At 42.0% G+C, this 27,390-nt stretch overlaps 3 protein-coding genes across 8 annotated transcripts in view; 1 reads left to right on the plus strand and 2 right to left on the minus strand.

The window, feature by feature from the left end:
- Positions 1–20,973, minus strand: part of ST7L (suppression of tumorigenicity 7 like) — a 98,722-nt gene extending 77,749 nt beyond the window's left edge. For 3 of the 5 annotated variants that reach the window (XM_072137608.1, XM_072137609.1, XM_072137610.1), the window contains exons 1-4: positions 20,545–20,973; positions 6,931–7,013; positions 2,797–2,959; positions 1,436–1,490 (exon numbers count right to left, since the gene is read on the minus strand). In XM_072137608.1, coding sequence (XP_071993709.1) covers positions 1,436–1,490; positions 2,797–2,959; positions 6,931–7,013; positions 20,545–20,713 — 470 coding nt within the window. In that variant the 5' untranslated portion in view covers positions 20,714–20,973. Of the gene's footprint in view, positions 1–1,435; positions 1,491–2,796; positions 2,960–6,930; positions 7,014–20,544 lie in introns of those variants that run through there. The other 2 variants (XM_072137607.1, XM_072137611.1) reach the window with 2 other exon arrangements.
- Positions 14,739–16,017, minus strand: LOC140119990 (uncharacterized). The gene is made up of 2 exons (XM_072139411.1): positions 15,865–16,017; positions 14,739–15,758 (listed from the first exon to the last, which is right to left on the minus strand). The coding sequence occupies exons 1-2, from the start codon at positions 15,958–15,960 to the stop codon at positions 14,739–14,741; spliced, it is 1,116 nt and encodes a 371-aa protein (XP_071995512.1). The 5' UTR covers positions 15,961–16,017.
- Positions 20,972–27,390, plus strand: part of CAPZA1 (capping actin protein of muscle Z-line subunit alpha 1) — a 33,449-nt gene continuing 27,030 nt past the window's right edge. The window contains exon 1 of one of the 2 annotated variants that reach the window (XM_072137613.1): positions 20,972–21,113. In XM_072137613.1, coding sequence (XP_071993714.1) covers positions 21,075–21,113 — 39 coding nt within the window. In that variant the 5' untranslated portion in view covers positions 20,972–21,074. Of the gene's footprint in view, positions 21,148–27,390 lie in introns of both variants that reach the window. The other variant, XM_072137612.1, reaches the window with a different exon arrangement.

A 27,390-nucleotide genomic window follows, 5' to 3' on the forward strand; every position in this document is an offset into this window, starting at 1 on the left:
CAAGCTTTTCCCTTACAGACGGGTGTTGCAGACATGCACACAAACATGTTTTTGCCCCATCTGCTAACCATAGTTTCCAACTATGCCCTTTTGATGTACGACATGTGCCCGAGATGCAAATTTTAGAGCAGATCCTGATCTGCCTGTTTGTGGCTCTCCTTTTGTTCTTACAACTCCACGTCAGAGTAACTCACACACCAATGACAGAACGGGCTGTTGCATCAGTGTTATCAGTGGATGGCTACCTGCATATGACATATCATTTAGGAATTGTGCTAGCCGTATTTTCTATGGCAGAACACACCCTAATTCGCTGCACTGGGCTCATAAACAAGGCCATGACCCAACAGCCCAAGACAGGCAGGTTCTATTCCTTCCTATGTTTGCACCAAGGGAGTTACTCTATATTGTCACCCACAGATGACACACAGGATACTAACAATGCTATTCTCCCTCTATTAAATACTAATATAAAATAATAAAGTCACTAACCTCTTCCGCGCTCCTACAATGTCCTCATCCCCCTCCCTCTCCATACTGCCACTGTTGGGTCACAGAAAATATCTCATAGCAGCAGACCTGTGCAGGGCTCTCATTGCCAGAAGAATCTGTGTCATTAAAGATGCATATACCATCTACTTTGTATAATTTGGATCAAGTAGAGTACAGAGGCTGACGCACACAACCTTCTCCCAATGGCAAACGTCCAGAAGGTTGCACTTGCACCTTGGTAGTAAACATAGCCCTGCACCCCATGAATGCACAGTTTTCATGTGTAAGATAGATACTGTGCCCCCTTATATTAATAAAATTACTTAGCTCTCCTGCACTCCCATGATGCCCATTCCCAGCTTCTGTGGGATCTCACAGCAGCAGACCCGTGCAGTGCCCTCATTATCAATAGCACCCACGTCTCTAAAGACACATATGCAACTGATTTTTGTATGATCTGGAGCAAGAAGAGGACAGAGACAGCCGTCCCCACCTTCTCCCAATGGTTGGTGTCCTAGGCACCATGGTTTGTAGACTCCAGGAATGTCTTACCCTTCAGTCTTCAGTTAGCAAATACTAAATTCTCTGTGCAGATAGGAGGTGTCGATAATAACCATCTGAACAGACTCATTCATGCATCACATTTAGTTTCTTTATTTGGGCGGGCAAACACATGGAATGCAAAGCCCGCAGAGCATACACAGACAATTCAATAAACCATGGAAATGTAGATGTCAGCAGGATCATCACTAATAGGTATGGTTTCCTGGCTGCTTCACATGATATATGAGAGAGTTGTACTGCTCTTTAGAATAAAGCTGAAATCACCATATTGTCAGACAACAGTTTGCCATTGCAAGTCATTTTTACACTACTGTAGGCTAAAACAGTCAGAATAGGCCACAATGTCTGACATGTATCATCCACTTATGGTAAGCTTTACCTGTTGTATTCTGCTCCTCTGAAAAGATTAAGAGGGTTCCTCCACACTTTGCATTCTGGAATAAAAGAGCACATAATACAATTTAAGATGTAACATATAAAACATCCATTTAAACTAGTCAGCTAGGAGAAACATGGAAACATATTAAAAAAAAACTCAAATAAAGTCCTCTCACATGAAGACTGGAGCAGTTCAATATGAGACCACACGTTCTTATGTACTAAAAGCAGTGAAAAGCATCTCACATTTCATGCCAGCCATTTCAGACCACAAGTAAGCCACATCAACTTCCAAAAAGTATTTCCCTCCACAATTTCCTTGGGTTGAGATATATGACCAGCTGAGCTGATGAGAAAGCGTTAATAAACTGCAAAATGACGCCATATATAGGTTCTGTATAGAGAATTTCAGATTTGTTCAAAAAGTCCAAAAACCACTAGTGAGTGCACAAAAAATATACAATGTATACATGAGTATAAGCCGTCCCAAATATAAGCCAAGGCACCTAATTTAGCCACAAAAATCTAGGAAACTTTACGGACTCGAATATAAGCTTAGGGCGGGAAACGCCTCCCACACTAGTGAAATGACCAGCAGCCCCACCCCACATTCAGTGCTCTACAGCAGCATACCCTCCCATCATTCAGTACCTTGCAGCTGCCCAAGCCCTAACTCCGTGTCCTGCAGCAGCCTTCTCCCCCAATAATAGCTAGATCGCAGTCTCACCCAGTCTCCTGAAATCAATAGTCAAATGTCGGATGGGTCGTCAGGCCTGGCACCAATTTGCACCATTGTTGTTTAAACACTGGGGATGGAGATCAAAAAAGTAACTACAGCAGTGGCTCCTATTAACTTTCATAGAGAGCCGCTGACATAGTATCCCCAAAAAAGCCATGAGTAGTAATCCCTGGGAAACCCCTATTACCTCTATTAATCTCAAGGACTATTGTCCTATCCCAATGGTGGTGCAGATCTTCTGTTTGCCTAAAGCTATTGGTATGAGGAGTTTAGGATTAAATAATAGCATTATTCAGCTCAACATATGGGAAGAATGCAGTGAGCTGCTTTATGATGTGATGTCCAGATTTTTAATGCTTGCAAATTCTGTAAAACATAAAATTAATCTACATTTACAAATTTCTAGGTGTCTGGAAGAGCAGGAGACATGATGCTTGCTAGCTAAGCAAGACTGAGTCACACTATTCTACACCCGTGACCCCAGATGGAAACGGAACTAGAAAACTTCTGCTTTTTAGAAGCAGCAATTCTACGCTTTCTATTTTGTGATGCCCGGGATTGTTCCAACCAACTGTATGATATAAATGTATGTGATAGGAAATGCACATGCTATTGTTAGTCACCTGACAGAGTTTGCCTGCTAGTCTCATTTTCTCCTGAGCTAGGAAAGAAACCCTCAGCAGAGGCTCCAGGATTGATCCCTCCCATCAAAGGACGCAAATGGTTTACAGACACTTGCTCGATGAAAGATGTGCCGTATTTCCGGAAGTAACACCATTCAAAAATCTAAAAAGAAATAAACAAGATGTTGGGCAGGATAGAATTTTTACAGAATTTTCACAGAACTGTAGCACGGCGGGCACATGGCGGCACCAGGGAGAGGAGAAGGAGGCGAGCGCTGCTCACCCCCACCCCTCTCTATAGAGGAACATGATGAATGGTGCCATATTCGGAGAAAAGATAGGACATGTCCTATCTTTCCATGGGGTGCGGAGCGGTACGGTACTTGTGCTGTGGCGTATATATACATCCCCATACGGCAGTGTGAATGCAGCCTAATTAGACTGTAAAAAAAAAACAATTTATTTGACCACTGTTCTGTAATAAATAGTACAATATAAAAAGCATAAAGATTGTGTAGATTGTTGTAATCCAAAATTAAGCAAATCGATGTAAAGAAGCAGATTCACTGTGGACTTTGGATCCTACAGAGGATTTTTCTTATTGGGAGAGGACACATCAGCTGCAGAAGAAAACCAACATTTGCTCATTTTAAAAATCAAAAACAATCCAGTACCTTTCCAATCTCAATGATTAACTACACAGCTTTATATGTCCTATTTGCACATATGCCATGCAGACGCACACTGGGTGTAATATTAACAAGCAGAATCTCCACTTTAATATATCAGAGTTGTGTTTTCAGGCGCCACACAACAATATATTTTTAAATACAGCTGGTCATTCCTGATTTTAACAGAAGCACAACCCAGATATTATTTTGAAGAGAGGTTCCAAGTTTCAAAAGACAGAACTGTTTAAAGAGGGCCCCCTCTAGCCTGTCATCCTATGGCAGCATGGAGAAGAAGTTGCAAGGAAACAAAGCTGAGAGTTTGAGGGGAAAAAAACCCTACATACACCTATAAGGGTGAGCGATCCGACACCACGGGGCACATTTACTAAGCAGGACTCAGGATTTCTGGGCACGTTCTTCATGACTCTGGTGCTCCCTGCACTGCTCCGACAGAGTGCACCAATCTATGGCAATTCTATGGCAATTCATAAGACCATATACGATACAAGCTAAGGTTCCTTCAACCTGTACAGTACTGCACTTTGATTTGTAAATTCAACAAAAAAAAAAAAGAATTATATAAACGCATTGTAGTTGACTTTTTTTTTTTTTGGAAACGTATAATGTATAAGATTTTTTGTCCACCTTTAATTTTGTCAAACCACATTAGAACTACAACCTTAGAATACATAAAGAATAATAAAGAGAATTTGTGCAGCAGACCTTTTCTGGGCCATGAGAAGAGGGCACTGATGTCCTCACACACTCCTTTCATTTTTCCATTAATAACCGACTCCATAATTAACCCTTCATCCATATATTCACTTGACAACCCCTTCATTCCTGCTCACAGACTCCTCAACTAATTTATTTTGGGGGAAAAAGAGCAAATTTCTTGCTCCACTAGTACGGAACCAATATTTCCAACAGAAAACACTCAGATACAGTGAAATAAGCTTCTGTTCCCCTTCTACACATGAGAAGAGCTGTAATATGGTAATTACCTGAACCATTTAAAATAATGAGATAAGAAAAAAAAATTATATAATATATAATAATATATATAATAATATATATATATTACAGTACAAGGATTGGTTCCACTGGGTCAGCAGTAATGCACCCTTAAAAGGGGTGGGTGGGGGAAGACTTCTCCTCCTCTCACTATTAGTGAACGAGGAGAGAAGTTAACCATTTATACACTGCAATTAATAGCAAACACTACATCTAAATGGTATGAGAGAGTGGGGGTTCTGTCTTTTAGGTATTCAAAGCCAAGAGCAATGATGCTTGTATGTGTGGTAGCATGGGACCTACCTTCTGTGTATGCCTACTAGCATGTCTTTCACTGCCGCATGACTTTCAGTAGTATATCCCTCTCTAATCTGCACCTCCTGACAAAATAGAAAGGATCCACATAGCAAATCTAACAAATGTGCCACATATGACAAGATAGCAAATGTCTTATGGATTATTTAACTATGGACAAATATGATAGGTGAGAAAGCTTGAAAGCTCATTGTAGATGGTTGCTATTGAGAGTAGTGATCAAAAATTGTTCTGCAGCTATTAGGTTCTCCTTCTCTGTAAAAGTTGTAAAGCTATAGAGATATAAACTCTCCAGATTCCAGTATCAGCCATCAGGAAGCAGCTTAGGAACTGGTTTATGGTTAAGAGGCGCCACCTTGAGGTCTCCTGGATTACAATTAGAAAGCGAAACATTACACACAGTAAACAAAATAATAAATCTTTATTTATACATCACCATCATATTACACAGCACTGATGATCATAGAGTAAAAAGACAGTACAGAGTATTAACATGGTCATATGATACAAAAGGAGTGAGAGCACTGCACACAAGAACTTACAATTTATGAGATAAAGTGTAAAAGCTTCGGTCACCAACACATATGGCATTTTTGTAAAGACAACAGCATCAGTCAAAGCAGAATAAATGGTGGACGCTTCCTGTGACCAGGACACAAACTATCTTAGGTTTGTGGGATCCTATTTTCAGAGGACATGTAGAGCTGTTCCAAACATATCATTGTTTATAGAGGAGCATAACAGAACTGCAAAAATTGTCCAAGGCCCACTGTCACAAGAAGGTAAAAAAAAAAAAACTTTGTAAACCCCTTTCAATCCATATACAGTAGTGGCAAATTTATCTTACCGTATCAACTTGTGTATAAGCCGAGTTTTACAGCACAAAAAATTTGCTGAATTACCTCACCTCGGCTTATACACGAGTCAATAAAAACAAAATAAACTTACATACTCACACTCTGGCGGCCCTGATGTTTGTTGTGGCTCCCCATTGCTCAGTGCGACTCCTCTTCTGTCTCGACCAGCAGAGCCACGGCCATGCTCTCTGCCGGCCAGCGCATACTATGACATCATCAGCGGCCGCATCATAGTGTGCGCCGGCCAGCAGAGCGCATGGCCGCGGCTCTCCCGGCTATTACAGCAGACAGAAGAGGAGCCGCAGGGACCAGAGCATCATGGAGAAGACAGAAGAGGAGGCACGCTGAGCATAAGGAAGCTGCACCGAACATCGGGTGGAAGGTGATTATGTAAGTTTTTTTTTTTTTTTTTTTAAGTGCTGAGCAAACTGGGGGCTGGCTGTATACTAAAGGGGGACGGCTATATACTAGAGATGGTTGGCTGTATACTACCGGGGGCTTGCTGGCTATGACCAATGCATTTCCCACCCTCAGCTTATACTCGAGTCAATAGATTTTCCCAGTTTTTGGTGGAAAATTAGGGGCCTAGGCTTATATGGTAATTAACCATGCAACATTTTATAGTTAATGAAGCATAAATCTCCTGGATACAGCAGCATCCCCATTTATAAAGTCACTTCTCCAAAAATCTTTTTTTTATTATAACTTTTAATCTATGTTTTTATTTTTGTAACTAAGGGATATACATTTCTTTGTATGTTTCTTGCATCTAGTACAGACACATGACCTTGATTAAAGTGCCCCTTGTATCGATGCAATGGATGTACGGGTGGGTGAACACGTGACTTCCAATAGTAGCTGCGCATGGGTAGTGAACGATTTGGAGAATGTCTTATATTCTGCAACCTGTGTCATTTCTAACAAAACCAGGTCTGTCTGAATCTTCACATTCAATGACACCACTCCACAATGAGAAGGAGGTGTCCATGATGGTGACATTTTCTACAGCTACCATTATGAAACCTACAGCCCGAACGTATTTCACCACTATAACATGGAAATACATGTTGGTTTATTTCAAAGTAGTAGTGCAACATGGCTCATCTCCCTGGTAGGTGATTACCCACCTGGTCTCATCCTCAGGTCCCTCAACATCTGTCAATGAGGAAAAGTCAGGAGGGTCCAATTCACATTAGATGGTCAGCCAACCCATAATGAGAGTACATGGTGACACAGATACATTATCCAAGCATTGTCACAGCACAGACTTTACCTACCAATATTAATCCCGAAATGAGTGATGATGTTCCGGTAAGAGCAACATAAAATTTGGGGGTCAATGTGTTAATGAATCCAGTCACTGAAAAAGAAACATAATCAGGTTTAGAAAAAAGAAATTCTATAGCACTGAGGAGAGTCAGAGTAGGGCTGGATGATTATATCCTTAATGATTTTGTAAATAAAAAGTGGACTTCATTCAATTTTTTTTAATAAAACATCAGTTCCCCTTCAGTTTTTACCTTGTTTATCTCCCCATGTCTACCAGTTTGCTATCTATTCCCCCTCCTATCTTTCTTAGCCCCAAGTTTCAATCTTTTCACATGTTGCCCCCCTTAACTTTTTCTATTTTAAATATTTGCATCCTTGAGAAAGTAAATATGTGCTGTACACAAGTACCATGTAGCCACAGAGAGCAGAATAGTAATAAATCATTTCTATAATGCCCTCATAGCCCTCATGTACACATAAGACATTACAGAGCAATAACAGATGGAACAATAGGAATGAGGGCCCTGCTTAGTCTACGAGGATGAAGGAGTAACAGGAAAGATTAGATTACAGGATTTCATGGGATATTTCAAGACTCAGAGGGAGAGGATAGAATAGGAGTATATACGAATGCAGAGATTTCATACCATACAAAGTGGTCTTTGCCAGCTTCATGACCTCCAATCTCTGACCTGCAGGCCACTAACAGATAAGCACCAGAGCTCTCTAACAGAGTTTTTACAGGTTTTATTGCATTTTAATACATTTTCAAAAATTAAACGAATGTGTACGAAAAATAAAAATAAATGTTTGCCATCTTCTGACGCTAATAACTTTTTCATACTTTGGTGTACAGAGCTGTGTTTTGTGTCTTTTTTGCTAAATGAAACGACGTTGTTATCGCTACCATTTTGCGGACTGTACAACATTTTGATCACCTTTTATTCCATTTTTATGTCATGTAAAATGGTGTAAAAGTCACATTTCGGACATCTGGGGGTCACCAGAACTGCTGTTTTTATATATGCTAGATTGGGCATTTTGGGACGCGGCCATACCTATTTTGTCTGTGACTTTTACTGTTTATTATGTTTTATATCAGTTCTAGGGAAAGGGTGGTGGTGGTGATTTGAACTTTTAGGGTTTTTTTACTTTTTTTTTTTTTTTTATTATTTTTGAAACTTTTCTTTTACTATTTTTTTAGACCCTCTAGAGTACACTAACCCCAGATGGTCTGATTGTTTTGCACATTATTCATTACAATTAGCCACTGGCTCATTGTAACAAATCTGCAGAAACCACCCAGCCTCGGATCTGACGAAGACCCGAGGCTGTCATGGCAACTGCTCGTTCAGAGGGTGATGATCGGAACCAAGATGGCGGCGCCCACGCACCACCGACTTTTAAATGCCGACAGCAGCTTTCCCAGAGCATCGGAAGAGTTAATAGACGCGATCGGTGCAAGCACCAACCGCGGGTATTACTGGTGGGGGTTTAATGAAATATCCACCTATGTATGAAGAGGTGAATAACCTTAACATTTATCCACATTGAACCTCATTTGCCAAGTAGATGACCAAGCACTCAGTTTGTCCAAGTCACCCTGCAGCCTATGAACATCCTCCATAGACTGTATTACACTACACTGCAAACACTGCAAAATAGACACAGTGCTATTAATTCCTACCTCTATATCACTAATAAATATATTAAATAGTAGTGGGCCAAGCACAGAACCCTGGGGAACAGCACTTCTAACTGGTGACCATTCTGAGTAGGAATCATTGACCACAACTCTCTGGATACGATCCTTCAGCCAGTTTTCAAACATATTGCAAATTATTACTTCAAAACCAACAGACATTAATTTACCCATCAGACGTCTATGAGGGACAGTGTCAGTCAAATGCCTTTGCAAAGTCCAAGAACACAATATCCACAGCAGCTCCTGCATCCAGGCATCTGCTCACCTCTTCATAGAAGCAGATCCGGTTAGTCTGACAACTTCTATTCTTAGTAAACCCATGCTGGCTATCACTTATTATTCTATTTGATGTCACATACTCCTGTATGTAGTCTTTTAGTAACCCTTCCAAAAAGATTCCCACAATGGAAGTTAAAGGGGTATTCTCGTCTGGGCATTCACATTCAGTTTGATAAATCTGCCATATATAAACATTTCTTCAATTAGATGTTATTAAAAAAAATTTTCCTGTGTGAAGATAATTTCTCATAAATGTAGTCATTTTGTCCCTTAGAAACGAGATGGCTTCCTCGGATACGGCCACGTCTGCTGGAGGGATTGCACAAAGAAACAAAAGGTTTTTTGTATATGAAATGTCCGGGAGTTACTGTATATACTACAGCTGCCCTGTGGTAATGATGGCTGAATCCAGGTGGTCAGGCAGGACTCAATAGCTCATGTCTGGCCACCGCTGCCAGAGTGTGACGTGGTCGTATCCGAGGAAGCCATCTCGTTTCTAAGGGTCAGAATGACTACATTTATGAGAAATTATCTTCACACAGGAACATTTTTTTTAATAACATCCAATTGAAGAAATGTTTATAAATGGAAGATTAGTGAAACTGAATGTTAATGCCCAGGCGAGAATACCCCTTTAAGCATTTACAGGTCTTTTTAAAATATTGGCACCACATTTGTCCTGCGCCAGTCACTTGGCACAGTACCAGTCATTAGGGAATCTCAATGCAATAACAGAGCTGAGTTCTTTAAGAACTCTGGGGTGTAACCCATCTGGTCCGAGAGCCTTGTACACATTTTATTGAGCTTAATTGGATCATGTCTACATTCAGCCAGTCTAGTATATTACAGGATGCATGACCCACACTTTCTTTATTTTGGCTGATTTTATTTCCTTCTTACAGATTTTTTTTTTTTTTTTGAATGCCCTCTTTTTATCATTTATTGCCCTTTTAACTGTAGCTGCAAGCTACCTTTAGGAATAAAGATCATTGTCTAATGTTTATAAAATGATGTGAATTTCATGTATAACATCAGGTATCACCAGATTGTTTTACTCTTCTAAAGCAAAAATGTGAATTCACAACGTAATTATTTACAAAGGTGGATTTAGCCTTCAGTTGTACAAGCAATAATACTGATGGCATATCCTTTGCTGTATCTGACCCCCCCCCCCCCCCCCATGGATCTACATACAGTGTGTATCTTTACTTAGAGAATGGTGTTGAGTCACCAACAACCTGCACACTGACAAGTCCAAGTCTTGGACAGCTGTCTTTAAAGGATTGTATCAAGCTTCCCCCATTAAGATCATCTCTGACCATGATATGTGAGTGAGACAATTGGGGTGAAAGTTGGTGGTATGCTGTTGTCACAATGATGAAGGTAAAGTCTGGATCTTGTAGGCTACAGTCAGAGACAGCGCTTCATAGTCTGCAGCCAAAGGGACAATTACTGATCCCTCAGAATTCTATTGATCTGTTTGGTGTATACATCAAGATCCAATCCTAGTGTACACCCTGGACTTGATCAACAAGAGTTTGAATGAACCAAATACAAGAAAAGCAAGCCAGCAGGTGGCAGACTAAGACTGGAACAACCTGAATCCAAAGGATTTTCAGATTAGTTCATTTACTACTTAAAAGAAAGGATGTAAATAGTAAGGGATGACCACAAAACAGGCAGCATTCAAGTCATTTTATTAGTTGGGATATAGATCGGAAACAGTAAAAGACATGTACAGTAATAGGATATTTATTTTTTCCAACAAAGTGTCTTTGGGTCAACTATATGTTAATTAAATAAAGACAATTGTGACGTGAGACAAGAAACTGGTTAGAATGTGGTAGCAACACTTCAATTATTACCATTTTTCAAAATTACACAGTTAAGGTTGCAAATTTACCTGGTAATGAAAGCCTGGATATAAAAAATCCCCTCAAATTCACTCTATTTATGTTCAATCTCAGCCGTTTAACTATTTAAAACAAAAATACTCATCCAAAGTCATATAATGTAAAGAGTCACTTTATGTCTGAGATGAGACACATTTGGAGGCTGCATGGGGAATGCCACTTCAGATGCCCATATCAGACTTAAAAGGGTATTCTCGTCTGGGCACTCACATTCAGATTCATTAATCTGCCATATGTAAACATTTCTTCAATTAGATGTTATTAAAAAAAAATGGTTCCTGTGTGAAGATAATTTCTCATAAATGTAGCCTTGTTGTCCCTTAGAAACGAGAAAGCTTCCTTGGATACGGCCACCTCTGCTGGAGAGATTGCACAAAGAAAAGGAGAATTATTCTCACCGTTAATTCGGTTTCCATTAGTCCACCATGACGGCCCCAACTGGAGGATGACCCTTTACCTCTGTAGGGACAGGAAGCAGAGAGGTTAAATACCCCACCCCGGCATCCGTACACCAGTGGCTACCAAATAACTACACCGGCCTTGGATGCAACCCATTTATTGTATGTTATCAATGCACACAGAACAAATAGGCAATTTTAACTTTTTCAATTTACAGGGTGGGAAATATATATGGGCCGTCATGGTGGACTAATGGAAACCGAATTAACGGTGAGAATAATTCTCCTTTTCCATAGCGTCCCCCACGACGGCCCCAACTGGAGATGTACCAGATAAATAATTAGGGTGGGACAACAGCTTGTAAGACCTTCCTTCCGAAGGACTGGTCTCTAGCACTTTGAACATCTAGCCTATAGTGTTTGGCAAAAGTTAGGTGAGTAGACCAGGTAGCTGCTCTACATATGTCCTCTAATGAGGCGCCCCGTTTTTCCGCCCAGGAGGCTGCCACTCCTCGGGTCGAGTGGGCCCTAATAGTCCCTCAAATGTCCAGGTTGTTGGCATCATAAGCTTCTTTGATGACTGTTCTTATCCACCTGGCGATGGATGCCTTTGAAGCTTTTCTGCCCTTGCTCTTTCCTTTAAATTGTAGGAGAATGTTGTTGTCTTTTCTCCAGGATTTGGTAACTTCGAGATAATGTAGAAGGTATCTTCTGACATCTAGCGTATGCCACTCCTGTTCTTTGGCATGTTTTGGATTCTGACAGAAGGAAGGCAGAATAATCTCTTGGTTACGATGAAAAGATGAAGCTACTTTGGGAGTAAAGGCTTTATCTAACATTAGTACAATCTTATCTTCACATATTTTAAGATATGGTTCTTTAATAGACAATCTTTGGATCTCACCCAACCGCCTAGCTGTTGTTATGGCTATGAGAAAGGTGAGTTTTAGTGTTAATTCTCTAAGCTTAACTGTCTCTAGAGGGAATTTTTGTGAGATAATCCAGTACTAATGAAAGATCCCAATTGGGGATATTCTGTTTTATATGAGGTCTTAGTCTAGCCGTAGCTTTGACAAACCTTTGGATCCATCTATTTTCGGCTAATGGAGTGTCGAAAAAGGCACTGAGGGCTGAAATTTGGACTTTTAAGGAGTTCGTCTTAAGGCCCTTGTCAAACCCTGCTTGCAGGAAGTCTAGCACCTGTGAGACATTAGGGGACATTTGGTTAGGAGGAGTCCTGCCACAAAAAGACACAAATCTTCCCCATATCCTGGCATAGATTTTGTGGGTAACTGGTTTGCGGCTCGCTTTGAGTGTGGAAATTACCTTGTTTGATAGTCCCCTGGATATCAGCAATCTCCTTTCAGGATCCATGCCGAGAGGCGGAGAGCCTGTGGATCTGGATGGTAAACTGGACCCTGGAACAGAAGATTGTTTAGAGGTTCCAGCATGACAGGTTCTTCCAATGCCATCTTTCCTAGCCACGGAAACCAGTTCCTCTTTGGCCACCAGGGAACAATGAGTATAACCTTTGCCTGGTCTTCTCTGATCTTCTGAATCACTCTCGCTATGAGAGGTATAGGAGGAAAGGCATACATTAGAGGTCCGCTCCAGGACTGGCTGAAGGCATCCCTTTGGCAAACCGTGGTATTTGGATCTAGAGAGAAGAAATGAGGAACTTTTGTATTTTTGCTGGTGGCAAAAAGATCTGTTACTGGTTGTCCCCATTTTTGTATGAGACTTGAAAAGATGTTCTCGTTTAGACACCACTCGTTGTGGTCTATCGTCTGACGACTGAGATAGTCCGCTATTTGATTCATTTCTCCCTTTAGATGGGTGGCTGAGAGAGAGCGGATGTTGGTTTCTGCCCAGATGAATATCTTGTCCGAAAGACTGAGGAGATCGGGGTTTCTGGTACCCCCCTGATAACGGAGATAAGCCACCGTGGTGGTGTTGTCTGAATAAATTCTTACATGCTTTCCCCTCAGGCTTTGAGCACTTGCTCTTAAAGTCTCTAGAACAGCTCTCAGAAGTTCGAGGAACGGGATCTGGTCGAGGACGGCCATAGACCTTGAACGGGAAGGCCTGCTATGTCTGCTCCCCATCCTGACTGACTTGCGTCCGTCCGGACATTTATCACTGGCCAGGGATGCCATGATATTCCTCTTCCCAGGTTGGAAGTATCTATCCACCACTCCAGGGATTGCTTGATCACTTCCGGAATCTGGATCCTTTGATTTAGATGTTGGGGATCTTTGTCCCAGGAGGCCAATATCCAACTTTGAAGGACTCTGGTGTGACTATGGCTCCACTGTACACTTTGTATGGAAGATGTCATAAGGCCCAGTATCCTCATGGCTTCCCTTATCGTGCAATGACTTCTTTTTTGAAACATTATAACATGTTGTATTAGTCTCGTTGCTTTCTCTGGTGGTAAGAAGGACATCTGCTGGTTCGAATCCAATAATGTTCCTAGAAACACAACTTCTGTGCTTGGGTTTAGTTTGGACTTTTCCAGGTTTATTATCCATCCTAACTGATGTAGGATCCTCATTGTGAAATCTCGGTGGTGTATAAGCTCTTGTTTCGAACCGGCCACCAGTAACAGATCGTCCAGGTAGGGGATGACTAGAATCCCTTTCCGCCTCAAGAAAGCTATCACCTCGATCATGATTTTTGTGAATGTCCTGGGGGCCGAAGAAATCCCAAAAGGCAGCGCCTTGTACTGATAGTGGACCTCTTCTCCCCAAGGTGATCGCACTGCGAATCTGAGGAATTTTTGAGATTTTTGATGTATTGGCACATGGTAATACGCGTCTCTCAGATCTATCGTACACATAGACGCTCCTGGTTGGATCAGAACGGCTGCCGAGCTCACTGTTTCCATCTTGAACTTCCGATATCGTATGTACCTGTTCAGATTCTTCAGGTTGCATATCATCCTGAAAGAGCCATTCGGTTTTTTTATCAAGAAGAGGGGAGAGTAGTGTCCTTCTTTTAATTGTGTCTGAAGTACCGGGATGATGACATCCAACTGAATGAGTTTTTGTATCTCTGACCACAGTGAGTTTGAGAGGTTTTCTGAGGGCTCCTCTGTCAAAACAAATTTTCTGGGGGGAAGAGAGGTTAGTTCTAGATGGTAACCTTCCCGAAGAATACTTAGTATCCAGGGATTTGATGTTATCTGAGTCCACTGGAAGTGGAACTTCAATAGTCTTCCCCCCACCCTGGCGTCATTGTTTTCTGAACGCTGGGGCCGAGTTGCTGGCATTGAGAAGGAAGCCCCTTCCTCTCCCTCCTTTAGGGTAGCTCCATCTGCCCTGTTTGCCTTTCCCTCTAAAGGGCTGTTTTCTGTCCTTAGAGTCTCGAAAGGGCTGCTTTCTTTGGTTACTTCTGGATTCCGGAAACCCTTTCTTCCTGTCCGCCGCTTTTTCCAAAAGCGTGTCAAGTTCAGAACCGAACAGGTAATCCCCTTCAAATGGAATACCACATAACTTTGACTTCGATCTGAAATCACCAGATCACTGGCGAAGCCAAAGTGATCTTCTAACTGAATTCGATAGTGCCCCTTCCTTGGCACTTATTCTAACTCCTTCCGCTGAGGCATCTGCGATGAAGGCTGTGGCTGCTCTCAACGTTGAAAATGTACTCAATAGCATCTCCCTAGGAGTACCTTCTCTAACATGACCTTCCAGTTCGGTAATCCAATGAAAGAGAGTCCGCGCCATGGATGTTGTGGCAATATTTGATTTTAGATTCAACATGGCACACTCCCATGTCTTCTTTAGAAGGCTGTCCGCCTTTCTATCCAGGGGATCTCTTAGCTGGATTGCATCCTCAAACGGGAGGTCCGTCTTCTTGGTCATTTTTGTGACCTGGATGTCTACTTTAGGGGTAGCGTTCCAAATTTTGGCTTCTGTTTCATCAAAGGACAGACGATTTTTAAATTCTCTAGATATGGAGATTTTGTTCTCCGGTTCTCTCCATTCTTCTAGTATTAGTTCCTTAAGAGTGTCATTTATGGGAAACACTCGCCTTTTCTTAACTTTAAGAAGTCCGAACAATTCATCCTGAATAGATTTGGTCTCTTCTATTTCCTCAATTTTGAGGGTATCCCTCATAGCTTTTAGTAAGGGTTCCAGATCTTCGGATGCTAACAAATATCTCGACTTCATTTTACTTGCTGAATTTGAGGGACCTGGCTCCATATCCATAGACTCCTTGGTCCCCTCTGAGTCTGATGTATAATCCGACATGGATTCTATAACTCTTTGTTTTTTATGTGGAGGCTCCTGAGGTATGAAAGCTGTTATGGATGATGCTATAGATGTTTTAACTTCTTCCCTGATAAAACTACGCATTTCATCCACAAATGAGGTTCTCTCTTCTCTGAGTAGATTATCTACGCAGGTTTTACAGACCGGCTTTTTATAGTCCGTAGGGAGTTTCTCTAAGCACATATTACACTTTTTGGAAGTGGTTTTCTTTGTGCCGGACTGATCTTTAGCTCTCCCTTTATCCTTCTCCTTTTCCCTGGGCTCCTGCCAAGGAGAAGGAGAAGTAATTAGTCCTTAACCAGACACCTCATGTGATAATATAGGGACATGTGGGTGACCCACCACCCTATCCCCAATTGACCCTACTTACAGGGTTCAAGGATATGAGGTCCAGACTCGAAGCCTCCATGCCATGTGTCTCCATATTCCCAATTGTGGGACCACTGATATCAGCAAGCCTAAACATTTATAGAAATGTGAGATAGACTGTGACATTTTAACCAAGTGGAATATAACAAGGGAGTACCTGAGGTATCTTGAGGGTTACACAGCACAAGCCCCTAAGAGAGATATACACATGTCTATATAGACCTGAATTCTATATAACACATATGACACAAATGAGGCAACCATACAGCATGTTAACCGACCTTGTTGGCTGGAAAATGCTCAGAATAGCGTCCGATCTTAGCGACTACTCTCGTCAGGACCAGAGTGCGACTATTAGACCTCAGATCAACGTGAATACCTGCTTTTTCAAGCTTACCGCTCCACGCTCCTGTTTCCGGGTCGCGCCATCGTGACGTCACATCCGGTCCCGTCATTTCCGGCGGAAGTCGTCACCAGAGTCGGACGGCGGCCGGCCCACGTGACCTCCGCGATGGACACGCTCCGGGTGTCCTTAGCTGCGCAGAGCCGCGGGCAGAGCCGGAGAGGAAGGCATCTCTGTCTTGTGGCAGAGGAAAGGACCGAAGTCCGATCGAGGCCGAGACTGCCTTAGGGTAAGGGACGATTCCCTGCGCCACTCTGGTCCCCCCTCACCGTCCCAACTACTGGGGATGAGGAGAGACTTCTCTCTACTCCCTGCCCTGTGTAGGGACAGGAAGCCACTGGTGTACGGATGCCGGGGTGGGGTATTTAACCTCTCTGCTTCCTGTCCCTACAGAGGTCAAGGGTCATCCTCCAGTTGGGGCCGTCATGGGGGACGCTATGGAAATGAAAGGTTATTGTATATGAAATGTCCGGGAGTTACTGCAGGTCCCACAGCCGTCCTGTGGTAATTATCACTGAATCCAGGAGGTCAGGCTCTATAGCCCATGTCTGGTCACTGCTGCAAAAGTGTGTGACGTGGTCGTATCCGAGGAAGCGAGAACATTTTTTTTTTTTATTAACATCCAATTGAAGAAATGCTTACATAAGGCAAATGAATTTAATTAAATGTAAATGCCCAGATGGGAAAACCCCTTTAATATATAATAAAATATTTAAAATTGTATCACATTAAAGTTAAGAATGTCAACTGTGAAACAGCATCAGGCTTGTGGTTCTGTGCTACAGAAACTGAGATATAAGCAATTAAAGAGAACATGTCAATGTAAATTAACTCACCCAAAATAAATAATTCATTAAAAACTATTATTAAAAAGTATCCCTAAGGGTACGATTTTGGTGCAATTCTAAACAATTTGCAAAAAAATGGGGGCAGGGAGGGGGGACAAAAAGACCTGGGGGCAAGGAGGGGGTACAAATAGACCTGGGGACAAGGGAAGGACTAAACCTGGGGGTTTGCTTAGTAAGACTTGAGGGGGTTTGCTGTGTAAGAAGGGGGGGGCACAAATGGAGGGGGCTGTGAGTGAGGAGGCAAAGAGCAGTTTTATAGTAGTCATATTTTACACTGCATAGGGGCAGTATTATAGTAGTTAAATTATTGTACATATGGTGCAGTATTATAGTAGTTATGTAACAGTACACACAAAAAATATGGAGGGTTCCAGCACTCAGCCGCCCCTTACATTTATATTCCAGACCTACTATTGGTGAGTGGCCTTTTTCTTTATGTCTATACAATTATAGTAGTTATATTCTTGTCCATAGGGGGCAGTATTATAGTATTTGTATACTTCTACATATGGGGCAGTATTATAGTAGTTATATTCTTTTACATAGGGGGCAGTATCATAGTATTTGTATACTTCTACATATGGGGCAGTATTATAGTAGTTATATTCTTTTACATAGGGGGCAGTATTATAGTAGTTATATTCTTGTACATAGGGGGCAGTATTATAGTAGTTATATTCCTGTACATAGAGGGCAGTATTTTGTAGTTATATTCCTGTACATAGAGGGCAGTATTATAGTAGTTATATTCCTGTACATAGGGGGCAGTATTATAGTAGTTATATTCTTGTACATAGGGGGCAGTATTATAGTAGTTAAATTATTGTACATATGGTGCAGTATTATAGTAGTTATGTAACAGTACACACAAAAAATATGGAGGGTTCCAGCACTCACTCGCCCCTTACATTTATATTCCAGACCTACTATTGGTGAGTGGCCTTTTTCTTTATGTCTATAAAATTATAGTAGTTATATTCTTGTAAATAGGAGCAGTATTATAGTAGTTATATTCCTCTACATAGGGGGCAGTATTATAATAGTTATATTCCTGTACATAGGGGGCAGTATTATAATAGTTATATTCCTGTACATAGGGGGCAGTATTATAGTAGTTATATTCTTGTACATGGGGGGCAGTATTATAGTAGTTATATTCTTGTACATGGGGGGCAGTATTATAGTAGTTATATTCTTGTACATAGGGAACAGTATTATAGTAGTTATATTCTTGTACATAGGGGGCAGTATTATAGTAGTTATATTCTTTTACATAGGGGGCAGTATTATAGTAGTTATATTCTTGTACATAGGGGGCAGTATTATAGTAGTTATATTCCTGTACATAGAGGGCAGTATTTTGTAGTTATATTCCTGTACATAGAGGGCAGTATTATAGTAGTTATATTCCTGTACATAGGGGGCAGTATTATAGTAGTTATATTCTTGTACATAGGGGGCAGTATTATAGTAGTTAAATTATTGTACATATGGTGCAGTATTATAGTAGTTATGTAACAGTACACACAAAAAATATGGAGGGTTCCAGCACTCACTCGCCCCTTACATTTATATTCCAGACCTACTATTGGTGAGTGGCCTTTTTCTTTATGTCTATAAAATTATAGTAGTTATATTCTTGTAAATAGGAGCAGTATTATAGTAGTTATATTCCTCTACATAGGGGGCAGTATTATAATAGTTATATTCCTGTACATAGGGGGCAGTATTATAATAGTTATATTCCTGTACATAGGGGGCAGTATTATAGTAGTTATATTCCTGTACATAGGGGGCAGTATTATAGAAGTTATATTACTGTACATAGAGGGCAGTATTATAGTAGTTATATTCTTGTACATAGGGGGCAGTATTATAGTAGTTATATTCTTGTACATGGGGGGCAGTATTATAGTAGTTATATTCTTGTACATGGGGGGCAGTATTATAGTAGTTATATTCTTGTACATGGGGGGCAGTATTATAGTAGTTATATTCTTGTACATGGGGGGCAGTATTATAGTAGTTATATTCTTGTACATGGGGGGCAGTATTATAGTAGTTATATTCTTGTACATGGGGGGCAGTATTATAGTAGTTATATTCTTGTACATAGGGGGCAGTATTATAGTAGTTATATTCTTGTACATAGAGGGCAGTATTATAGTAGTTATATTCCTGTACATAGGGACAGTATTATAGTAGTTATATTCCTGTACATAGGGGGCAGTATTATAGTAGTTATATTCTTGTACATAGGGGGCAGTATTATAGTAGTTATATTCTTGTACAAAGGGGGCAGCATTATGGTAGTTATATTTGTGTACATAGGGGCAGTATTATAGTAGTTATATTCTTGTACATAGGAGGCAATATTATAGTAGTTATATTCTTGTACATAGGGGGGCAGTATTATAGTAGTTATATTCTTGTACATAGGGGGCAGTATTATAGTAGTTATATTCTTGTACATAGAGGGCAGTATTATAGTAGTTATATTCCTGTACATAGCGACAGTATTATAGTAGTTATATTCCTGTACATAGGGACAGTATTATAGTAGTTATATTCCTGTACATAGAGGGCAGTATTATAGTAGTTATATTCCTGTACATAGCGACAGTATTATAGTAGTTATATTCCTGTACATAGGGACAGTATTATAGTAGTTATAGTCTTGTACATAGGAGGCAGTATTATAGTAGTTATATTCCTGTACATAGAGGGCAGTATTATAGTAGTTATATTCTTTTCACCTCAGGCAGCAAAAAGGTTAGAATGCGCCCTGTGCATATAATAAGTATGAATACCTGGCTGGCTGCAGGTAGGGGACAGTACTGGGGTCTACCTGAGCCCCTGGGTGCAGCCAGTTATTCACAATTATTACTTTCTGCATGGATTCAGACAATTTCCATCATCATTATTATGGTCTTGTCTGTGCGCTGTACTGTGGTCTGCTCTGAGGTCTATGGTTTTTGGTTAAAAACTCGGCACCCTAAAGGGTAGCTGTATGACAATGCGGCCTTTGGACTGAAAAAGGTTGTGCCCCCCTCATCTAGATGTACACACGTGCCTTGCATGGTGCATCAAGATTCTATGGTTGCCCCTTTCTGCCTAGTGTGCCAGTAACCCTTCTTCTCACCAACTCACATACAACATATTGTCCATAAACCTTCTTCCATTCTATATATCCCAGCAGATAGTTCGCTATGTGACACGTATAGGCTGGAAGTTTGGATGTCATTATATACAATTTATTAAAACTAATGCAGAATTTCCCACTAGGTCCCAGAAAAGCTGATCTATATAGGGCACTTTAGCTTGGTGGTCTCTCCCCCAGGCCGGCCATGCTGGGCTCTGTAGTGTCACATCTCTACAGGCCATGTCACCTGGTTGCTAGGCAACACCCCGCCCAGACGCCAGCACTCACCGGTGACCACAGCCTGGTACAGGCGGAGCGCCGCCCTGAAGTGATAGAGGAGAAGCGGCCCCGTCACCACCAGCAACAGCCACACGTACGCCCAGTGCCTGCCCAGCCAGGCCTTTACCCGAGTCATGAACGCAGGCCCCGAGGCAGCGACACTCGTAGACTCCGCCATGTTTATTGTCTATCCCCGGCCGATATGGCTGGGGCGATGGGCGGGCCATGGCTCGGGATTGGTGCACTTAGCGGCTAGACAGAGGGGTTACCCATGTGTATCCAGGGGCAGTGCGGTCACGTGTACATGTCACTTCTACATGAATAAATCTGCCAGTCACCACTGTGCACAGCCAAGTATGAGTTATATGACATGGCACAGCCCGGACCACAACAAAACGTAGAGCGTTCACCCTTCAGTGACTCCACCAACATGGCGTCCGCCCAAGATCCCCGCTTCCGCCTGGGACCGGAAGTTCCCCCTCCCTTCCCGCGGTGCTTTGCGCTCGCCTCTCAGTGGGGCTGGGCCAGTTGGAGCCAAGATGGCAGACTACGAGGATCGGGTATCTGATGAGGAGAAGGTACATAGTCTGTGTGGCGGCAGCTGGTGAGGGGGTGAGGTGTTTCGCTTAGCTTTGGCGGACAGGGATCAGACCTGGCTGTTAGACATCTTTCTCCGTTTTAACCCACACAGTGGGGCGGCGCTATGTGCAGTAGCTAATACCTGGGCCCCGGAACGAAATGGTTAACAGACTCTTGTAGGGTGTAGTGTATGCGGGGAACTACAAGTCCCAGCATGCCCTGTGTCTGCAAGTCCCGCCCTGCGCCTTGTGATGCACAGCTGACAGCTCCCGTGTTTACAAACATTGCCAGCAGTCCCTGCACTCGCTGCTGCAACTCCCCAGTATCACTGGGGATTCCCATACATTACATGTAAGACTAAATTGGAAGGCAGGCCGTGCCCAGGGGGTCACAGTCTATCTGACAGCTAGGAAGTGATTGCTATGGGAAACAGCAAAGTTGTTATTCACAGAACGAAATACGATCAAGACTTCAACCGTTCTTAGTATTTTCATTTTTTATGTCCTGTGATTTAACCAACCTGCATGTGTTGATGAGCCATTAAGGGGCTTTCCAGCCACTACAAATTTCCCCCATTCACAGGACAGGGGATATTTTGATGATTGGTTGGGATTCCCTTATGGATGCAAAGAACAGTGGTCCATTGTAGACTGAAATGGATAGAGAAGCTGTTCGCTCATGGTCCTTAATCTCAATGGCACTTAAAGAGGATCTGTCAGGCAAAATAAACCTTCTAGCAGCACTTGCTAAAGTAAGCAGCTCCCTAGCCCTACCACAGTTATAGCAGTTAAACCTCTGAACAGACCGATAAGCTAGGAAGCACTGCAGTACATAGCTGCCCGAACACCAGACCAAGCTTTCAGCAGTTTCTGTGTATCCATGATCTCCTAAAATTCTGCTCCGGACCATCATTCTCACAGCTGATGCTGGAGATGACTGCCAGGCTCCATGCTGCAGTCACCACCTCTTCTGCCCCCCCCCCCCCCCCCTCATAAATACACTGGTCCAGCGTTTAAACGCCTATTGACTGCAGTATTTCCTAACTTATCCGGTATGTTCTGATAAAAGCTACCGATGAAACACTGCTGTAAGTCGGGTAGGGCTAGGTAAGTGCTCCTAAAACAATTATTTTGCGTGACAGGTTTTCTTTAAAGGGCATCTACCTCCAGGATGAATGTATGTATGCAAATTACCCTTATGGGCTGCTGGCTCCATAGGTGTTAATGGAGTTCCTCAGGCTCATTTAGATAGTCTTTCATCCAGTGGTAGATGTCCTTTAAGGAGAATGAATGGAGCAACAACATGCATGTCTGACCTACTGTTCCATTCATTCCGGCTACAATAGACCCCTTTGCTTGTGATCAGCAAGTTATCGACAAAAAAACTTGTACTGGCTGCACAACCCTTTTAAATCATCTGCAGGCTAGTAATATACACCACAAGCTGTAATGAAACAGTAGCTGCCAAATGACCGTAAATATGCAGTTGCCATATTTTTATTGTACCAGATGGAGAGCCATTCCTTATAGTTCATCACAGGTGAACACAGGGGTACTGTGTCTGATGGCTAGAGTGGGGATGAATCTGTAATGTATTTATAAAATTTAAAGATTCAGATTTAGTTATCTTTTTGGCAATCATCTGCCTTCTTACATAGAGCTAGATTACGTGTAACAAGACATAATGGTATTGGTATTTGACACTGGGAAAATCCACTTTTTTTTTACATCTAAGTTAGGATCCTCCATTGCAGACACAAAAATGATGGAAAGTCCAATAAGATGCTCCTTTGTCACAGGTGTGAGCTCAGCAGAAGCCTGTAGTGTAACTTGTGTAAGGCTGTGCTCACGCCTGTGCCAAGAGCACTGTATGGTAAAATGACAGCCCTGATGGAAACTGATGGTACCCGTTCTAGTATTTGCCAGGTACCATTGATTATTGGCATATAATGAATCCATCTGGACCTATGTTTCATGGAACAGAGAAGCAGATTTTACAATGTAGAAGTTCTGAGCTAGGATTCACTCATGTGTTTCCAGGCTTGTACTGCTCCTGGAGATCTATGTAAGTTATAAGTAATAACTGGGTGTAGGCGCCTTCCCAGCAAGCCCCAGCATGCTTGTCACACTCTCTTATTACAGGACATGGCCATAGGGTTACTGGATGGCTGGTCCGTGCTTATTTTTGTATCTTCACTCCCCTTGGTGTCTTCTAATAATAGCCCCAGTGACAGAAAAAGCCTCCTGCGTCTCTATAAGGCGACTCCTGGAGGCTCTGCCATCCGATCGTCTGTATAGTCAGAGCAGCAAAAGGGATTGCAATCTACTTCATTCATAACAATGAAGGATAATAATGAAGGGAGTTCAATATATTGTGTTTTGCAGCGCACAGACAAACCTGCTATATCCTTGCTACTTGGTCCCATCCTGCCACAGTAGAGCCTTCCCTTAGGAAATAATGTATCATGCTTTGGACTTTTAGTCTGCTGTATTAGGCCGGCTATATAGTGGATAAAAATTACTAGAATCTACCCACTTGACCGGTTACCTTGAATCATCCTATGTGACTGTTATCCAATGGAAAATACTTGAGGAGATGAGGATCTGGAAAGACATGAGTAGCTGCCTGAAGACATTTTGACAAAGTGTTTGCGTATGAGTGAATCCGGCAAAATAGTGTGATCATTAGCTGCCACCCATCACATTTTTATGGGAGCCATTGAGAATTTGTTGCACAATTCAGAAAACACTTTTTGAGTTTGGATTATAAACCATTAGGACAATCCATGTTCATTTGCTCTAATAGATTGAAACCGGGGGATCTCCAAATGACCCGCATGTAATGCTACATTGCCCTGCAGCTGTAAGAGAAACTCGTAGCTGTCTGTCCCTGCTCATGACTACATCTGCTTAGAAGGAACCCACAGGTAGCCTGACCTGTAGTCCTTTGATTTAGGTACCTTGCCCACAAACGATTTTGTGCGGCCTGCACCATGACTCGCTGATGTTTTCATGGCCTGTTGATTTTGATTCTGAGAAAAAACACAGAATGCACTGCTCTTATCTAAGCCAAAATGTGTAGATTAAACAACTTTTTATCAAGTATGTGGGCCGCCTATTGCCGTTTTCTCTTGGTACAGAAAGCAGCAGGAGACTAAACATCACAGTGTAAGACCTCATGCATACAACTTCTAAAAAAACGGCATCATTGACTTCAGTAGGAAACATGGCTATGTATATGGTCGCCGTATTTCTCCCCACACCATAAACTCTCTGCCAGACCAGAACGTAAAAGAATAGAACATGTCTATTTTTTGTATAGTCTCTCCAAAGTCTATGGGAGTACAAAAAGATAATGGCCTACATAGGGTCTTCTCCAACATATATGGCCCGTTTTTGTGGTGGGTTGCCTAAGAAACTAGGTCACCAGAAAATGGCTGCAAAAACAGGACTGCAAGATGCATACAGTCATGTGCATGAGGCCTAATACTGTATTTCCTAAGGGGAGGCCTCTCTATGCATGTGGCATAAGTGGGGTCTTTCATGCGTTCAATGAGAACTCTGCCCGGTTTATAGAACAGAAAAAGATTTCATGATTATTATCCTTCATTATTACGAATGAAGCAGATTCCAATCACTTTTGCTGCCCCTAATACAGATGATTGGATCAGAACCTCCAGGAGTTACCTTACATGATGTGAAAATCTGACGCAGTGCAGATGACACTAGGATTACATAAAGTGATGGCTGGGTAGCACTTGGTTTGAAATCGGATCAGAATCGTACAATATTCACTGACCAAAATCTGACAGTTTTTCTGTTTGTGGGCATCTGGCCTTCGGGTGTTCATTCTTTCTCTTCAGACTATTTGTTTTTCTTCATTTCTGGAAGTGTAAGCAGCTGTATTAACATTTTCACAGCTGCTTACGCTTCCAGAAATGAAGAAAAACAGATTCAAATGAGCCAAACGCATGGTAGACGCATGTTTTTTTAGTGCGTTCAAGAACACACCGTGTGACCGCACCCTAAGGATATTTTCAGACAAACCGTATTCGGTTAGACCAAACACTGGCCCTGGAAAGGTGACTAATATGTCGGCGCTCATGTCCCGTGTATGATATCCGCCCCTCCACGCTCTCATGGCATGGAGGTGTGCAAGAATTTGTGACTTTCACCTGAAAAATGGTAAAGAAGCAGTGATAAATGTCCTCCATAGATATTATCATCTAGTACAGGTTCAAGTACAATGTATGTAGGCAATTACAAGACACCACCGAATAGTTGCAGGTCACAACAGTGACATATTTTCTGTCAGGAATGTTATCTTTTATAAGATTGCTTTGCGTGCCTTGGTCTCTTTAAAAAGCTATGTTGGATTTTGACTCCATCTTTCCTGCAGCTGAACTTTCCTGGTCTTCTTCTGGGAACGGGCGAGCATCTACATGTCCAAACACAATTTTACACAAATTCCTTACGCTCCAAGGAGAAACTTTAAGCTTTTTAGTTCCTGCTTCAAGTTAATATTTTTGGTCTACAGGGAACTGATTTCATATTTTTAAAGTCAATTTTTTATGCTGAATGGACCACAATATTTCACATATTGTGGTAAAATGTAATTCACAGCATCTAAAAGACCCTTGTAAATCATGTCTAAAGGGTGCGGTTACACGTTAGCATGCGATCAGTAACGCATATGCGCCTGTGTGCTCCGATTACGTTACATCCTTAAGGGGGGTGTGCAGCGCATCTCATTGGTGCGTTGGCATCTTTTTATTCTTGGCCATTATGTCCCTATACACCCAATAATTAAAATCTGTCCTGTATGACCTAATTCATTTCTTTATTACAATTTGACAATTCTTTCTATATTCTATTCAGTTATGCGTGTAATCTTTAGGCGAGCATGTGAATGGACCTGTCTTTATGTTGTCCAGGTATCATTCCATTGACTGTATCTCACAGACTCTCCACAGAGGGGAGCACATACTTCTATCATTGTCACTGCCATGGTTTGACTCACTGCTGTCACACATTTATGATAAAGAAGATAACCATGTAAACTTGTGGCTAGAAGGTATACATACAATGGGGGACATTTATCAGTGTTTCTACAAGATTTCTTGCATTGAAGCACTGAAATTATCGCAATTTCTTGCGCACTACAAAAAATTGCAATTATCTTTGAAGCTATGCTGCATGGGCGTGGTGGGACGCGGCCACCTTCGCAGTGGGACGGCAAGTGGTGTTCCTGCTCAGTGTCTATGTATTTCCTAAAAACCTGCAAACATTAGTTTGCAAGTTTTACGTAGAAATACGCCAGCGCGCAAAACAACAGACAAGAAGGAGATGGAGGAATCTATCAGTGAGATAAGGCTAGATAGGGGGATGCGCTGCAGAGAAATAAGAGTTGTGCTTTCCCTGTAGTATTGTCGTACGTTCCAATTGGGTAAAGGGTACAAGATTGAGACCATTTTTATTTTTGCTGGAGTGCTTCTTTTAGGGCGTGTTCACATGTGGCGGTTTGGGCATGCGCTTACATATCCAGCAATAAAGATAAATGCTTTCAAAACAGCCACACACATTGTAACTTGAAACTCATGCGCTGCTGGGAGGAGTTTAAAAATGCATTGGGCGTGTGTTTTACATGTTACATGTGTGAACGTACCCTCAAATGTGTGTTCTAGAAATATGGAAAACCACCAGGGGCTGTGGAGGGCATGAAAAGGACACCCACTTACCTTGATTTTGCATCCTGTTCCTGATCCCACTGGTACTTCAATTTCTGGGCCTGTTCTGGCAGGGTCACAAGACCCGCAGTTTCCCATTTATTAGCAGTCATTCCTCCCCATGCAAATTCAGATATTTTTCATACTTTTTGACCCACAATTGGACTTGGCTTCAAAATCTGCACCAGAAAACCCAAACATGGAAGTGTATCTTAAGAGACCACTTGCAAATTACACTACCAGACAATTTAACACTTAGGACTAGTCCAGAATTGCCAGTGGTGACAACATACTGACCAGGTGCCACCAATAGGCAGTGGAGGTCTGGTAAGTGACGTCCTCTTTACATGACAAGAGATCTGAAGTGGTTGCACAGCTTTATCCGATCTCGGTAATGACTTCCCAGATGTTCTCATGCTGAGCACTGGGGAAGCTTTCCGGACAGAAGAGACGACAGGGAAGGGTCACAGCTGTTCCGAGTGTTCACCGTTTGGAGATCGTAACCTTTATTTTGACTTAGAGGAGCCCATCAGTTTTAGATTGAGAATTTT

This window comes from Engystomops pustulosus, chromosome 2 (assembly GCF_040894005.1).
Source record: "Engystomops pustulosus chromosome 2, aEngPut4.maternal, whole genome shotgun sequence".
Lineage (NCBI taxonomy): Eukaryota > Metazoa > Chordata > Amphibia > Anura > Leptodactylidae > Engystomops > Engystomops pustulosus.

What these genes read in the sequence shown, in the direction of transcription:
- LOC140119990 (XM_072139411.1), bottom strand. Translation starts at nt 15,960, where the DNA reads ATGTTTAGGCTTGCTGATATCAGTGGTCCCACAATTGGGAATATGGAG. An exon ending in ACCTCATATCCTTGAACCCT is followed by an intron (nt 15,759 to 15,864) that starts GTAAGTAGGGTC and finishes TCTCCTTGGCAG; the next exon opens with GAGCCCAGGGAAAAGGAGAA.